The sequence below is a fragment of the Octodon degus genome, unplaced genomic scaffold (genome assembly GCF_000260255.1).
Source record: "Octodon degus isolate 3935 unplaced genomic scaffold, OctDeg1.0 scaffold00036, whole genome shotgun sequence".
NCBI classification, from domain to species: Eukaryota; Metazoa; Chordata; class Mammalia; order Rodentia; family Octodontidae; genus Octodon; species Octodon degus.
Genome location: NW_004524612.1, coordinates 11,601,224 through 11,616,336, shown reverse-complemented (window position 1 = coordinate 11,616,336; position 15,113 = coordinate 11,601,224). Strand labels below are relative to the sequence as shown.

The 15,113-nt window shown below is 41.6% G+C and overlaps 1 protein-coding gene across 2 annotated transcripts in view; it reads right to left on the bottom strand.

Annotated features, from left to right (window-relative positions):
- Nucleotides 1-15,113, bottom strand: part of Cdca2 (cell division cycle associated 2) — a 42,057-nt gene that overhangs the window by 9,658 nt on the left and 17,286 nt on the right. For both annotated transcript variants that reach the window (XM_023714715.1, XM_023714713.1), the window contains 5 exons: nt 12,471-12,555; nt 11,652-11,896; nt 9,931-10,006; nt 8,724-8,812; nt 7,130-7,261 (listed from right to left, as the gene is read on the bottom strand). In XM_023714715.1, the coding sequence (XP_023570483.1) occupies nt 7,130-7,261; nt 8,724-8,812; nt 9,931-10,006; nt 11,652-11,896; nt 12,471-12,555 (627 nt within the window). The remainder of the gene's footprint in view (nt 1-7,129; nt 7,262-8,723; nt 8,813-9,930; nt 10,007-11,651; nt 11,897-12,470; nt 12,556-15,113) is intronic.

Below are 15,113 nucleotides of genomic sequence, written 5' to 3'. Positions count from 1 at the left end.
CTACACCATGACTACAGAAGCATGTTGCACTGCTTTGCCAAGTACAAAGCTCCTATTTCTTTCCCTCTCTAGACCCCTAAGACATTTCCTACCTCCTACAATTCGTTTTTCGCTCTACTCTGTGATTACTCGAAATCACACTAAACTTTGCTTTATACCTGCTCCCAAACTTTTACATAAACAGTTACTTGAAATAGCATGTAATGGCCTTGTGTATACACAATGTGCCTTCAATTCGCAGGTCTTTCTACTGTTGGTAGCCCTTCCCCCGAGTCCTCCTCTTCTGCTCACATGTGGGCTGCCTGCTGTTCGCACATCGCTTGAGCCACTATCCTGATTTCTGGGGTCTGCTCCTCACTTTGCTAGATTACCTTCTCCAGTACATCCAAGGAGAGTAACTTTCAGAGTCTAGGGCACTTGACACCTATAGACAGATGTCCCCCAAAGCTGCGAGTGACCACAGGTGGGATCTCTAGGTGACTGAACGGACTATCAGGAGGCAGGTCCTGGCCAGAGGCAGTAGCTCATAACTACCTTCCAGCGGTGGAAGGTTTCAAGTCCCTCCCTAGCCACACTGTTTCCTCTAGGTCATGCTGTGGGTGACAATGCTCTGCCACCCTCATCTGCCTGGGAGCATCCGACAATGGGCTGAAGCAGTTCTCCTTAAGTTTGTGCAACAGGCATTGTGCTTCAGTGAGGGAAAAGAAAGCAATGAAGTCAGGGTCCTTGGATGTCTTAGCATTTTCTTTCAGTCTTGCATAGAACTGAGCTGAAATTGGACTCCATTCGGAGTTTCAGATGGCCTGCTGAGTGGCCCTTCAACACTGTAGCTTCTGCTGAACCTGACGCCACACAGTGGGTGTTCCTTTGTAGTTTCATTTTTAGCTTCACACTGACATATCCGAGTCCAGGCCTTTCCTTCTGTTCCATGCATCCAGTGGTTTCTTTTTAACTTGAAGACTCCTTGTTTCATTTCATTTCTTTTTTTAAAAAATTTATTTATTTATTTATGTGTGTGTGTGGCAGCTCAGTCCACTTGGGGGCGGGGCTGGCTGGCATGTGGTGCTGGGGGATTGAACCGCGGTCCCTGTGCTTTGCTAAGCTTGTTCTAAGTAGGTGCTTTTTTTTTTTTTTTTCAGACAAGGTCCAGCTGTGTAATTCAGGCTGGCCTTCAACTCACTATGTATTTTTATTTATTTATTTATTTATTTATTTATTTATTTATTTGTGTGTGTGTGTGTGTGTGTGGCCAGCTCAGCCCACCAGGGGGCAGGGCTGGCTGGCATGTGGTGCTGGGGGATTGAACCGCGGTCCCTGTGCTTTGCTAAGCTTGTTCTAAGTAGGTGCTTTAGACCACTGAGCCATCTCACCAGCCCCTCCTTGTTTCATTTCTGAAAGAACTTTTATTTGGGTAATTTTTTCCACTCTATTTTGTCCTTTCTCTGAGATCCTACAAAATCACCTAGGCCATGGTCTTCCAAGTCTCTTGGGCTCAGTCTGTCCTTTGCTCCATCTTCAAAGAGACTGCCTTACCTTTATTCTCTAGTCTGATTACTAAATTGTGTGCATTTGATTACTCAATGTGTCATTTTTATTCTATTTATTTAAACTTTCTGCAAAGCTTTATTCCAGAGGGACTGTCCTTCTTAGCAGCTGCCTTCCTCATGGCGGCCAGCACGTTGCTCAGCTCCTCACGCTTCCTCTTGGCACGGATATGCACCCCCACCCTTTCCTTGATGAACTTGAGGGCGCATTTGTCCTTGTAGAACCTTGAGCAGCTCCAAAGCACACCACTTGTAGGGAGCAAGGCTGCACACCTCCTGGATCATGTCCTGCACAAACTTGGTGTGTTTGGTGAGTCATCCACAACGGCGGCTGTGCCTCGATTTTCTCACATTCTTAGTCACCCTGTCGCCCTCGTTGAGGCCCACAGCCATGGGATAGCAGAGGGCCATGGCTACTGTTTTTCAATGGTTGCTGTGGCAGAAGGACTGTTTTATGCTATTTAGCAAATGGTGGAATTAACATTATCATTCTAGACCATTTCTTCTTCACCAATGAAGAGCTATTCATTTAATAAGCATAGGTATAACAATGCCTGACAAGTCAGCTGGCACTGCCACCTGGCCGAATGGCCAGGCCTCAACCACAGCAAAGCCATGCTCCTGTGGTTTTCCAGTACTGTTCTTCAGAGGAGCCAGAGCAGGCCACTGGTACCTTTTAAGCCATGTAGCATGATAGGCTTTAGATGAGATGCAAGACCCTGGGAGCTGTTGGTGAGAATCACTGTGAACGAGATGCTGTCCTGCACAATTCCAGTCTTGGGGTCACAAAGACAGATCTCCATCAGAGATTCTTTGGTATCTTGCTGAATTACTTTTCATTTGGATTTTTTTGCTTCATCAAATTTTGGCTTCTTCTTGGTATATTAGCAATCCAATGACTCCATGAGAATACCAAAGTATGTATCCTCCTAATAAAGCTTGAAAGTGATCAAAATGTAACTGGGGACATGTGACTCTCTAGAGAAAGCACAGGCAGCAGAGAAAGCCATCCTAATCTCCCCAGTGAGATCTCACCTTGTGAATAGGAGCAGGAAAGAGGGAACCTATATGGATCACTGAACTCCAGACACTGTTCAGAGCTTCTGGGACCGTTTAACTTGAGCTTACCCTACCTCCTGGACAGCTGCTGGGTTTGGATACACAGTGAAGCCCTTCAGCCTGGTAACGTGTTGGACACTGGGTGCCAGCTCAGACTGCCTTGCAGAAACACACACCTTGAATTCACCATGGTAGTCTTGATAGGTTGGGGACATAGCCTTGCTTTGCTTCAGCAGCCTGTCCCACTCATGCACCAGCCACACCTGAGTATAGCATGTACCTCAGGACAGCCAGGGCCCACGCATCCCAGAAGAATTGTGCTTCTGCCGATGTCACTCCCATTATGCTGCCTGGCAGGGAACGGTGCCATTCTTTGCATTTGGGGCCCTTCCTGCTGCTCATCTCCAGAATGTCAGGAATAAGGAGGAAAGTTTATCAGAGCCTATCCAAGCAAGACCATCCCACACAACGCAGCTATATTTTTTTAATTCTTAGAATTTTTCATTCATACATCTGTAGCATAGATTATATTCATGTGGGGAGCTGGTTCATGTAAACAATCACCTTAATCTCTTTTCCTTCCCCTCTCTCCTCCATCTCTAGATCCTCTTTCCATTTATCTACCTCCCTGTTTCCTGTTAACCTTTATTTTGCTCTTCATACTTCGGGCTTTTCATAGCAAGCACGCAGTATTTAAATCCCATCTTTTGTCACCTAACATTATTGTCACACAGCGCATCAGCTTTTCTATAAGTGACTCAATTATCCTTCTTTATGGCGTAGCACTCCACTGTGTATACTTTCTGTAGTCACTTGTTGATGGACATAGAGGTCATTTCCAAGATTTAGCTACTATGATTTGCGCTGCTATCACTGTAACTTGTCTGTAACTCTCTCAGGAAGACACCTAGAAGGAACAGCTGTACTCCATGGAATTCTGGTTGGAGAAATCTCCACATGGCTTTCCATAGTGGTTGTGCTGGTTCATATTCCCACCAACAATGCAGAAGGGTTCCTCTCTCCCCACAGCCAGCATTTGTTACTATTTGATTTGTTAAAAGTAGCCATTCTTTGTGAATAAAGTAGAATCTCAGTACTTTTTTAATTTGCATTCATTCCTCTAGTAGCCAGAGATGCTGAATATTATTTCATGTGTTTACTGGCTATTTTTACTTCTTCTCAGTGTCTATCCATTTTAGTTGCCTATTTTTTGACAGAGTCTTTTTATTTTGGAGGATCTGGTTTGAGTTCTTCATATGTTCTAGATACTAGTCTTTTGCTGACGAGTAGCTAGCAAAGTATTTTTCCCATTCTGTAGGTTGTCTCTTCACTCTACTGGTTATTTCCTTTGCTGAGAAGCCTTTTATTTTGGTATAACCCTATGTATTGATTCTTGATATTATTTCCTGTACAACTGGGGTTCTATTCAGAAAGACCTTACCTGTCTTCAACAGTTATACCTATTTTACATTCTGGATCTGCTCTTCACCTGGGTGGGTGTCAATAATAGGGTACCCATCTGTGGCCCAGAGTAGGTGACCTGCAGGGGTTGCTCTGACCACCAACTACTACATTTTAAGGTCTTTGAGGTCCACTGGCTTGGAAGAACCAGGCTGGGTGCTCAACTGGAAGGCACGGGAGGTGAGGCGTAGGCCAGCAGCTATATGGGAGCTGTGTACGTCTCTTAAATTTTGTTTCTGTAATATTTTTCTGTTCTTTTTTCATAGAATCCTCTTTTATGCAGCTATTTTCTTAAATCTGAGCATAACAGAATATATGTACTTCTTCCATTTCCTAAAAACCCCATTCTTTAGGGGTCAGTTACCATGGATTGTCTTTTTTCATGCTTTTGGTTCTGCTCAACGACTTCATTCTTTAAAAAAAAAAAAAAAGATGGATCTGTTGGTATGGGTTTCCTCAGGTGAGCCTTTTCCCATATGACAAAGTCCACTTAAGATCTCTGAGTGAGGTGGGGCCTGGCAGGGGTGCAGAATGGGAAAGGACAAATTGCTGCACTTTGCTTTATGGTCGAGAGCTGGCTGTCCAGACTGTGGGACTTTCTAAATGGCAGAGTGAGGCCTTAAACCTAGATGACAACATCTGTTGTGAGCATCAGGGAGGGAAAATGAGGTAGCATGCCAACTGGTGCAAAATTCCATATACAAGATTTCAATTAATCTCTTTTTTCAGTACCACTTCTCACTCTCACCATCCAGTATACCTGCCAATTTGGGGCCCAGGGTCTCTTGGGATTCCAACAGGCAGGCTGCTTCCCAGATCTCTCTAGTTCCCTTCGAGCACATTCTGAGCTGTAAATCTTTCCACCTCTTCTGTCAACATGCTCCCATCTGCTTTGTCTTCTAGAAATTCACCGAAGGCTGTCATCTGTTGCTTAATACCTCTCCTCATCTCACTGCTATTCTAAGTTTATTCCCCTTATTACATAAATCAGATTAATTCAGCAGGGTCCTGCAAGGGGTTGGAGAAATCTAATCCTCAATCTTTCTTGAACTTTCTGACCACGGATCTGGTGTAAAGAAACAGGCATGTGTTATTTGTAATGGTGTTTATTAAAAGTATAGAGGAAAAGGAAATCAGTTTCTAATGTAAGAAATTTTGTGTAATAAATTCAAATATATTTGTATTTGTTCAGAAAGAGGATCTTTTAGCATTTTATTAAAAATGTGCTCTTAAAAATGAAACCAAGAAAATTTCTAGTTTCCTCTAGATTTGATGACCTGAGATTTTTGCTATTCAACTGTGAAAAACAGTGACTTATCTCATGAAGAAGGGAAGCTTGTGGAATGTTGTGTATGTGGTAAAATGGACAAGTTTATTTGGAAATGCTGATTGTGAAGTGCTTATGAGGTGGTTGCCGAGGAGATGTCAAGTAGGTTGTTGAATCAAGATGTGGTTTTCAAAATTGGTTATTAACCATGATTGATACGGTATCACCCCAAGAAATAAATAACTTTCAAGGAAAGAGAATTCTAGAGAACACAAACAGTAAAGGAAAGGAAGAACAAAATCATTTTTCAACAGACTGTATAGGAGGGGTGGATCTTGTCAACTGCAACTGAGATTTGATGATTTGCTGCATTCTTTCAAGATCTTTCGGAGGATTTTTGCATCTATATTCATTAGGGAGATAGCAAGTGAGAGCAAGGCTGAAGAGTACACACGAATTTTGGTAATTAAATTTCTTAATGCATTGCAAAACTAATTGAAGAGGACATGAGAGCAAACTTCAGATGTCATCTCAAATCCTGACTCCACTGTAGTGCTACCCTCCCCGAGTGCATCTCTCCAGTGGTGACAGCAGAAGACAGAGGGAATAATTAATCCAGAGCTGAAATTTTGCTGGTTGGCTAAGAACTGAATGAAAAGAATACGCAGGTCTGAGATGAAGAGTTGTGGGAATAGCTCATGTAGTTCAGCATGAAGAAAGAAACATAATTAAGAGGTGTAGTATCTGAAAGCTGCACAGGACTCAGAGGGGCCGGAGGACTGTGCTCACTGAAGCGGAGAAGACAGAAGAGCAGGGTTAAGGCACACAGACGGCAAAGGCATCTGAGGTGACTGCAGGTGGTGAGGAAGGGTGAGGGCTGGTTTCTGAGCTTTCTTCAAATATGCAGAAGTGATGCTAAAACGAAATGTTCACAAGCAGCAGAGAGTGCATTTTTCCTTACCTGAGAAATCAGGACATCCAAGGACACTGTGGCCTACATGAGCAATCAAAGAGAAAGCTCAAGAAGACAGGGCTGCAGGCCTCCCTAGGGTAGGGCTACCGCCGCCAGGCCAGGGCTAGCGCAGCTGCCCACTCTAGAGGGGCTGCAAGTGCAGGAGGCAGATGAAGCAACTTGGTACGCAGCCTTTCACAGAACAACTGGACCCGTGCTGATTATTTCAAATAGTTGGGAGCATTATTTTATTACCCTCACAACCAGCAGGCAAAGTCTGACAACTATGCGCCATGTCTAGTGGATGTGGCATGTCCTAAGAGAACTGGGAAAGCTCATCAAGTCCTGGGAAGTCTCTAGCACTCAAGACAGGGACGAGAGCCAAGAATGAATGAGGCAGCAATGTGAAGCCCACCAAACAGGGCAGCTGCGCACATGAAGACAGGTCCGTGGCCCACTCAGCAACACAGCGCAAGGACACCTGGGAAAAGCAGGCACACAGTTTGCCCTGACTGACAGGGTATTCTTTCTGGGATCACAGACATCAGCAAAGAGTTACGTTATGTGACTTGGCAGTTATGCTACATCATTTGCTGTCTATTAAAAAAAAGGTAGGGTTCCCATTGGCTGAAAGATTGCAGTAGAATCAGAAGGATAAGAAAAGGAGAGGCAGATGCAGTTTGTCTAACAGCTAAGGGGAAATCTTTTAAGGCCCCTTCTAGTCCAGAGCAAGATTTAGTAATCTTGGTCCACTATGAATGGGAAAAAAATTTGCTTCCCAACTTCTTTATCATACAATGAAAAAGTACATGAAAGCTTGAGCATTACCTTTAAAAACACACTTACCTGTTTCTTTTTAGGAAATGCTCTGCTTGTGCACTTGGTCTCCTGCGATTTCCTATTGATTTTCTTTTCCTTACAAGGCTGAGCTTCCGCATGACGTAAGTTGCAACCATTCTCTTCCGTGAAGGCCGGCTGCTGTAATGAAAATCCAAAGGTCAGGTCCACAAGTGTGAGCCAGCACAACGGAACACACCGCTCTTGCTTTACTGTGTTCCCTACGACAATCACCACCTCACATCTTGTTACTTCTTAATTCACTAATTCGATTACAGGTGTGTTTTAACCAAAATTCAAATAAGGAAAATGGTATTTACCAATTTGTAAATGTATAAAACAGATTGAGAAGCAAATGGCTACTACCCAATTATACTAGTAAGAAAGGAAAAACTTAACCAGTTCATTTATTCATTTATCAAATATTTATGCAGAACAGACAATTTAGTACCCAACAATTCTTGCGTTACAGGAAAGGAAATCATGAATATCTAGGTTTGAATTTGGGGTTTATAAACAAAACCATATCAGCTAAAAGCCCTACAATAATATATGCTTATATACTATGATCACAGACAAAAATCCAATGTTATCTAACTTAATAAAATGTCAACAGACATATATTTCCAGCTAAAACAAACAGTTCAAAGCAATTTAACACGCTCATGACAGGGCCATATAACTTGTGTGTCTCGCTGCTGGGTGGCTTGAATCACTGATGTATGTGCATGACTATTCCATGTGGCAAGTTTTGTTTCAAAATTAAGTTTGTTGTTAAAAAGACCATTACAAGCGATTACACTCTTTTGTACCACCAGTGGTACTAGCTGCTCGATGGGACTGTCATTCATGTACCAACTGTGGTTCAATCAGGAGAGAAGATGTTAAGAGGCAGGGAGATAGCTTGGTGGTCTAAGTGAACTGCCTGGTAAGTGCAAGGACCAGGGTTCGATCCCCATAACCCTGGGCATGCCATGCTGGTCCCGAAACCAGGTGTGGTGGTACACATCTGTAATCCCAGCACTGGGGAGGCTGAGGCAGGAGGATCACTATAAGTCTGAGCTGGGTAGCAAGACACTGTACCAAATAAATAAATAATTTAAAAAACTTAAAAAAAAATTGTTGTATATATTCATTTGTGGGCAGCACCAATCACACACAGAGCTCCACATTCATCTCAAAAAAATACTTGAAAGACCACAGATCTCAAACAAACTTCTCAAGCAGATTACCACCTTCCATATTAACACAAATCTGAAAGCATCTTCTAACAGAATTAAAATCAAATCAGTAGGGCTGGTGAGATGGCTCAGTGGTCTAAAGCACCTACTTAGAACAAGCTAAGCAAAGCACAGGGACCGCGGTTCAATCCCCCAGCACCACATGCCAGCCAGCCCTGCCCCCGGTGGGCTGAGCTGGCCACACACACACACACACACACACACACAAAATAAATAAATAAAATTAAAAAAAAATCAAATCAGTAAAACATAACTCTGTTAGATAAGGTTTAAACTCTTCATGACACTGATCAAACCAAGATCTTATCTATTGTAACTTGATCATTAAAATGGAAAAAATATGACTTAACAGAAACACTTACATTTCTTCTGTTAGAAGTCCGTGTTGGTTTAGCAACTTTACAGGATGATAGTTTCCTGTGGATATTTGAAGAATTAAAAGCATCAGTACCTGGTAAGAAAGAAATATGCAAAATCAGATGACTAACAAAAAACTAAAATGTACATCATCATTTGGAAAATGTTGCAAAGTTTTTTGGGTACTTACTTTTGCTTTTAATATATCTGAACATAAATATTTAAAAGGGTTGAATTCTGAAATAAATTTTTAGAAAAATGTGCTAAATACCGAGAAACTTTCACAACTTTCCAAGCACAGCATCAGCCTCAGACAACAGACTAATGCATATTATGATACATTTCTACATAAATCATACAATAAATGTATATATTTCCAGAATCCTGTTAATTTCAAATTACATTTAGTCATATGAAACTGCAAAAAGAGCATTAAGATTATCGTAAAATGTTTTATTTAAAGTTTTGTACAGGTTAGGTAAATTTTAATTTGGTTGCTCTACATGGTACAAATGAAACACAGCCTAAGGAGTTTAAGACCAGACTTTGCTGTATAACAGACTGGTTCAGATTTTGGCTCTAGGGCTGGGGAAATAGTTCAGGAGAATAAGTGCTTGCCTGGCAAGCACAAGGGCCTGAGTTCAATCCCCCATACTACCAAAAAAAAAGTATTCCAGATTTTGACTCTAGCTTGGATTCTATGCGCTAACCTTGGCTTACGTGAGTAGTAAGCCATTTACCCAGGGAAAGCACAAGAACCAAAACTCCATCCCAAGAGCGCAGTCTGTGGCACTTGCCAGCTAAGTCTGTCAGGAGAGCTGGGAGAAGAGATTCTTGTGGTCTAGTCATGATCCTAAGAGGCAGAGTCTTTGGGAAGTACATGTGCCCAAAATGCCATTTTAAGGTTGACGAATTACCTTTGAATGTTTAAGAATGACCCTTATAATCCAAATCACTTCAGTTGTGCAAACTATGGTTGGGATCTACACTCAGAGCTAAGAGACCAACAGCGTCGCTTTGGCAATTTAAAACAGGGGTGCCGGTCTAAGGAGACCCCAGAGTGAGGGATGTGGAGTGGAAAAGTACACACATAAGCATCTTCTCACAGCTTGTCTACGTTACAGGATTTTTACAAACCAAACATACTGCACTGCTGTAAGAATAAGAGAGAAATACTGAAAAAGACATTGTTAATGTAAACCAAAGATATACCTGAAAGAGTCTCAGAAATAGAAGGTTTAATAGGACTTTGAACTGCAAACGATATCTCAAGTGGTTCTATGTTTTCCTAAGCAAAAGAAAGAAGAGAGCAAAAATTAGATATTCTTAAATTCAGTTAACATACAAATAAAGTGCACAAAAAAATGCGAAAAGATGTATTTTGGAACAGGAATTACAACAAACATAAAGATAAACAATCAACAGAAGATTAAAAAGAAGTCAAAGCAAAATAAAGAATAGATATATTTTATAAAACTGATCAATCATGTTTATAATGAAACCACACTTAACAACTGCAATCAAAATAAAAATAAATTTTCTACTCCAAAGCAAAATAATCATAATGATTTGATCTTTTAATTAGTTATTTCCTGGTTTATTAAAAAACCCATATTGTAACTCCTATAAAAAAAAAACTACAAAGTAAAAATGAAGTTCATTATTAAACATGTGCTTACATGACAATACTATTCAGGGAACTTCATGATAAAAAGACAATATAAATACAGTAACTAATTTTTCCTACACAACTGTCAGGGACATAGCTATTGATCTTTCATAGATGAAACCTGTCAGTTTGAGAAAATTCCCCTTCATCACCAGTTTGTTCAGAATGTTCTTAACCCAGAAACGGATGCTATTTTCTCAAATACTTCTTGCACGTCAATGGAGACAACCATGTTGTTTTCTTGGTCTGTTAGCATGGTGAACCACACTGTTCAGCCAACAGGAGCTGACTCCATCCCTGGCCAAATCTCACATGACCGATACCACCACCTCCTCATATAGTTCTATGTTCATGAGGGCACCAAGGTGCAATTTTCTTATAATCTGATTTTAGTTTCAGGTTAATGGTGATATCCAAGAATTTGGAAATATTTCAGACACCTCAATTTTTGGAAGGGTATGTGTACAATCCTAACCTAAACTTGACTAAATGCTTAGTAGGATTTGTAGTAAAAATCATCTAGAGTTCTCTGTGTGGGCGAGTTTGAATGGCCATTTAAATTTCAGCATAAGGCTACTGAGTTTTAGTAAATTTATGTCTTTCAAGGAGTATGTTTAGTTCATGTAAGTTAAGTTTATTAGCATAAGTTATTTATTTACTTATTCCCACTTAGTATTTGTTAGTTTATATAATTTTTCACCCCATAGATCTTGGTAATTTTTCTCTCTCCTTTCCCAGGCCAGATTATAGTTTTACCAATACTTTTTTTTGTTTGTTTGTTTCTTTTTTTTTTTTTTTGCAGAACTGAGGATTGAACTCAGGCCCTTGCGCCAGGGAAGTGCTTATTCCACTGAGCCATCTCCCTGGCCCCTTACCAATACTTTTTAAAGCACAATTTTTTCCACCTCAGAAAATACAGGAATTTCTATAGTACTCCAATCGAAAGACGACTCCTTCTTTATATTTTCATGTCTCTAAAATCCAGGTATATCTTACAATTCGTGTGTTTAATTTCCTTAACGATATATAAAACAGTATGTCTTACATGTAAGGAACAGTGTTTGGATTTAGGTTTCATGAAAAATGCTACATACAAGGAGTCCTGGAAATACTGCTTGAAATAGACAAGAGTGGTTAAAACCTACACAGAAAGCAGATTTACTTAAAACATGGCATTGCGTGTGGTCCAGCTGACACTTCCAAAGCATCACCACATCAAGCTTGACGAAATACAAGCCAGCTTGTGCCAGGCTTCCCCACTTACAAGATTCTCCCCTTTGTCATCAAAATCTGGTTGTGGCAAGGGCTCAGGAACTGGTGACTGGTCAGGAAGTTGGGGACTGCGTCTATGTAAGTCCTGCAGACGGGCAGGTGTCCCCCCTTTACGCAGTGGGGTGTTAGCTGGCAAAGACTCATCAAACACTTCTGGGCTCAGCTCCTCTCCAAAGGTGACTCTCTTCCGCTTCTTCGTATTCGGAAAAGCAGGCACTTCACAATTGTCTTCATCTTCTACAGAGAATGAACAGGATTTTTTTTTTTTCTAGCTAAAAGATGACATAGAATTTGAAGTACAATTTGGCGTGAATATTTGAAACCTGGACAGTTCCATAATTAAGTAAATATGGATAAGGGAAACAAATCAAACCTTCTTTGGATCTTGGTGCTGGGAATGGAACCCAGGGGCTCCCACATGCTAGGCAAGCAACTGCGGAGTCAGTCCCACCTCACGGCAGTGGTGCCCACGGCAAGCGCGCTGCGCACAGCGGGTACACAGAGCCCTCTTGGGACTCGTGCCAGGCCACCCCCCAGCCACCCACTGGGTATTTAGGGTTAATTGCAGTGCTGGCACTTCTGTGATAAATCAGCGGGTTTGGGCTGCACTTTGCACACTCAGCGCCTAAAAGGTTCACCATCACTGCCCAGGTCAATTCTGGGGTTCTCCAAGGAGACACCCCCTCAGCCGCTCTTCATGCCCATGCACTCCCAAGATCAAGCACCCGCACACCGCTGAAACCTGATGCGCCAGACTTCACTAACAAGAACATGCCATCCTCAGGCTTCAAGGTAAACAGAGACTCCTTACTTGCTTTGTGCTCTTTGCAACAGTTCAGAGGGTGCGAGGCCAAGCGTGGACGCGTCCCGTTAGCACACAGGTCGTCTTTGTGCTCCTGAACAAAACAGGCGTCAGCAAAGAACTTTATGTGCTACACACAGTCCCAAGAATGGCAATTCTGAAGTGTCTCAGCAAGGGGCAGATACTGCGGTACTATATTTGGGTTATCTTCATTATTTTTTTTTTTTACCATTCTTTTTTTCCCCATAATTTTATTGAGAAATAAATGAGACAGTTCCAAATCAAATTGGTAGGACAGTTCCAATAATTAACACACTGCATACTGCCTTCCTAGTGGGTTATCTTTATTTTCAGAATTGTTCTGGCTTAAAACACCATATTAGGCACAAATGAAAACTAAGTTGTCTACTATTTTACTAAGTAGTTTTTAGGCCAACACTGAATAAAATCCATAAATGTGCATTAAATTCACGGTCTTTGATCTAGCGCGTGAAGAAAAATGCCAGTGCATAGAGTTACACTGTACTATAACTGGTGTCAGATGAGGTAGACAATTATAAGGATCTAAAGAACAAAAATTAAACTAAAGTGAGAAAAGAAACCGAATAGATAAAAGATGTAATAGGACGCTTTGATAAGTGTTTAATTTTCCTGCCTGCATTATCACATTCTTGAGGAAGAAATGGTTAAAAAGTTAGCTTGTGTCCCTGTATTTATCTAAATTAAGATTATATGGGCAAGTCAGAAGGGAAAGGAAATTGCAACCCTTGAAGAGAAAGACAGGGCTCGGGCCTGCCAAATAGCTCAGCGGATTAAAGCGCCTGTAAGCAGGCACAGGGGCCAGGAGTTCAAACCCCAGGGCCTGACATGCTGGTCCTGCCCCTGGGGCCCGTTGATACTGCAGTTGAGACTTGGTGTGGTGGCATGTACCTGTAATCCCAGCTCTTAGGAGGCTATAAACAGGCATTTCACTACGAGCCCGGTCTAGTAGTGAGACCCTGAACACTCTGTAAACCCTTCCTTAAAATACAGGGGGAAAAAAAAATTATATATATATATATATATATATATATATATAGAGAGAGAGAGAGAGAGAGAGAGAGAGAGAGAGAGAGAGAGAAAATGACAGGGCTTGAGCAGAGCCCCTCCCAAGCATCACCTACTAGTGTGGTTCCAGCTGAAAGTCCCGCCCAGCCCTCATTCTCAGGGACAACTCTGTTCCTGCACCACCCCCACCCCAGCATCTGCTGCTGCACTAAGAACATCTGCTCCAAACCATCTTTCATTTGCTGTCTTTCCCAAGTCAGTTCTTCCTTCTTACCTAGAAAGCACAGGTACCACATGTACTGGGAAATATTTCTGTGACAGTCCATGGTTGCTTTTACATATATTTTTAATTAAAATCACCACAAAAGTTAGCAAAAAATTTGAATTGGTCAGCCAACCAACTTGGGCCAGCTTAGAAAAGAGGGTGGGGGAGAGGGAGGGTGGGAAGGAGGGAGAGAGAGAGAAAGAGAGAGAATAAATCACCAGTTTTAAACTAAATCCTTTGGGGCTGGGGAGATAGCTCAGTGGAATAAGTGCTTCCCTGGCAAGCACAAGGGTCTGAGTTCAATCCCAGTTCTGCCAATAAATAAATAAATAATAAATAAATAAACTAAATCCTTTGATTCCAGCATTTGGTGTTGAAGTTTGTTGTGTTATACTGCTATTATTGGGCTGGAGAGATAGCTCAGTGGAATAAGCACTTGGTCTAGCAAGCGCAAGGACCTGAGTTCAATCCCCAGTTCCACAAAAATAAATAAATAAATAAATACTGCTATTATTTGTAAAAAAAAAAAAAAAGGTAATACCAATAAGAGCTTAAAATACGAAAAAGAACTGCTATTAGAAATTTCAATGACTTCTCAGCTAAAACAGGTACTGAAACATTTAAAATAGCAACTGAGCATCACTTATCCAGGGGGTAGAAGGTACCCCACTTCACCGTGACTGAGAGATACAAGATCTGCACTTCTGATGTGCCACACACTGGTGCTAACGTCATGCTATTATCCTATTCAATGTCCAAACTGTTCTATAAGACACTTATTAATCGTATCCTTTTGCACAGAGGGAAACCAGGACACAAAAAGGTCCATGTGCACAGCTATGACATTCCCAGGTCAAGACTAGAGCTCGGGCCCTCTGGTCCAGCCTCTCCACTACAGCCTGCAGGAACTCAGTGGCAGGACTGAACAGCCTACTTGGTGCAGCGTACAGACGCCGCCTAAGCGCAAGGCACGCAGGCCAGCACTTCTCTAGGAGGACTGCTGCTGTGCATATGCCAGAAGGACCGGTGGAAACCACCCAACAAGGCCACCAATTTTCTATTGGCTTCCTCTACTGGGAGAAAAAAGCTTGGCTGTAAGTAGTAGTAAGACCCAATATTTTGGATGGACCCATAGGTAATAGGCTGACACATTATTGAATAACCATATAGTCACATTAAATTACTGAACTATAATTCTGTCAGTGTAAGGGATCACTGTAATTAAGATGATAAGCCTCTTTAAGCTACTTACATTAAATTTTGCATACTATGTAGCATAATTAAAAAAAGAAAATGTAAATTTCACACAGTGCCATCACAAAAATAGAGGGAAAAATTGA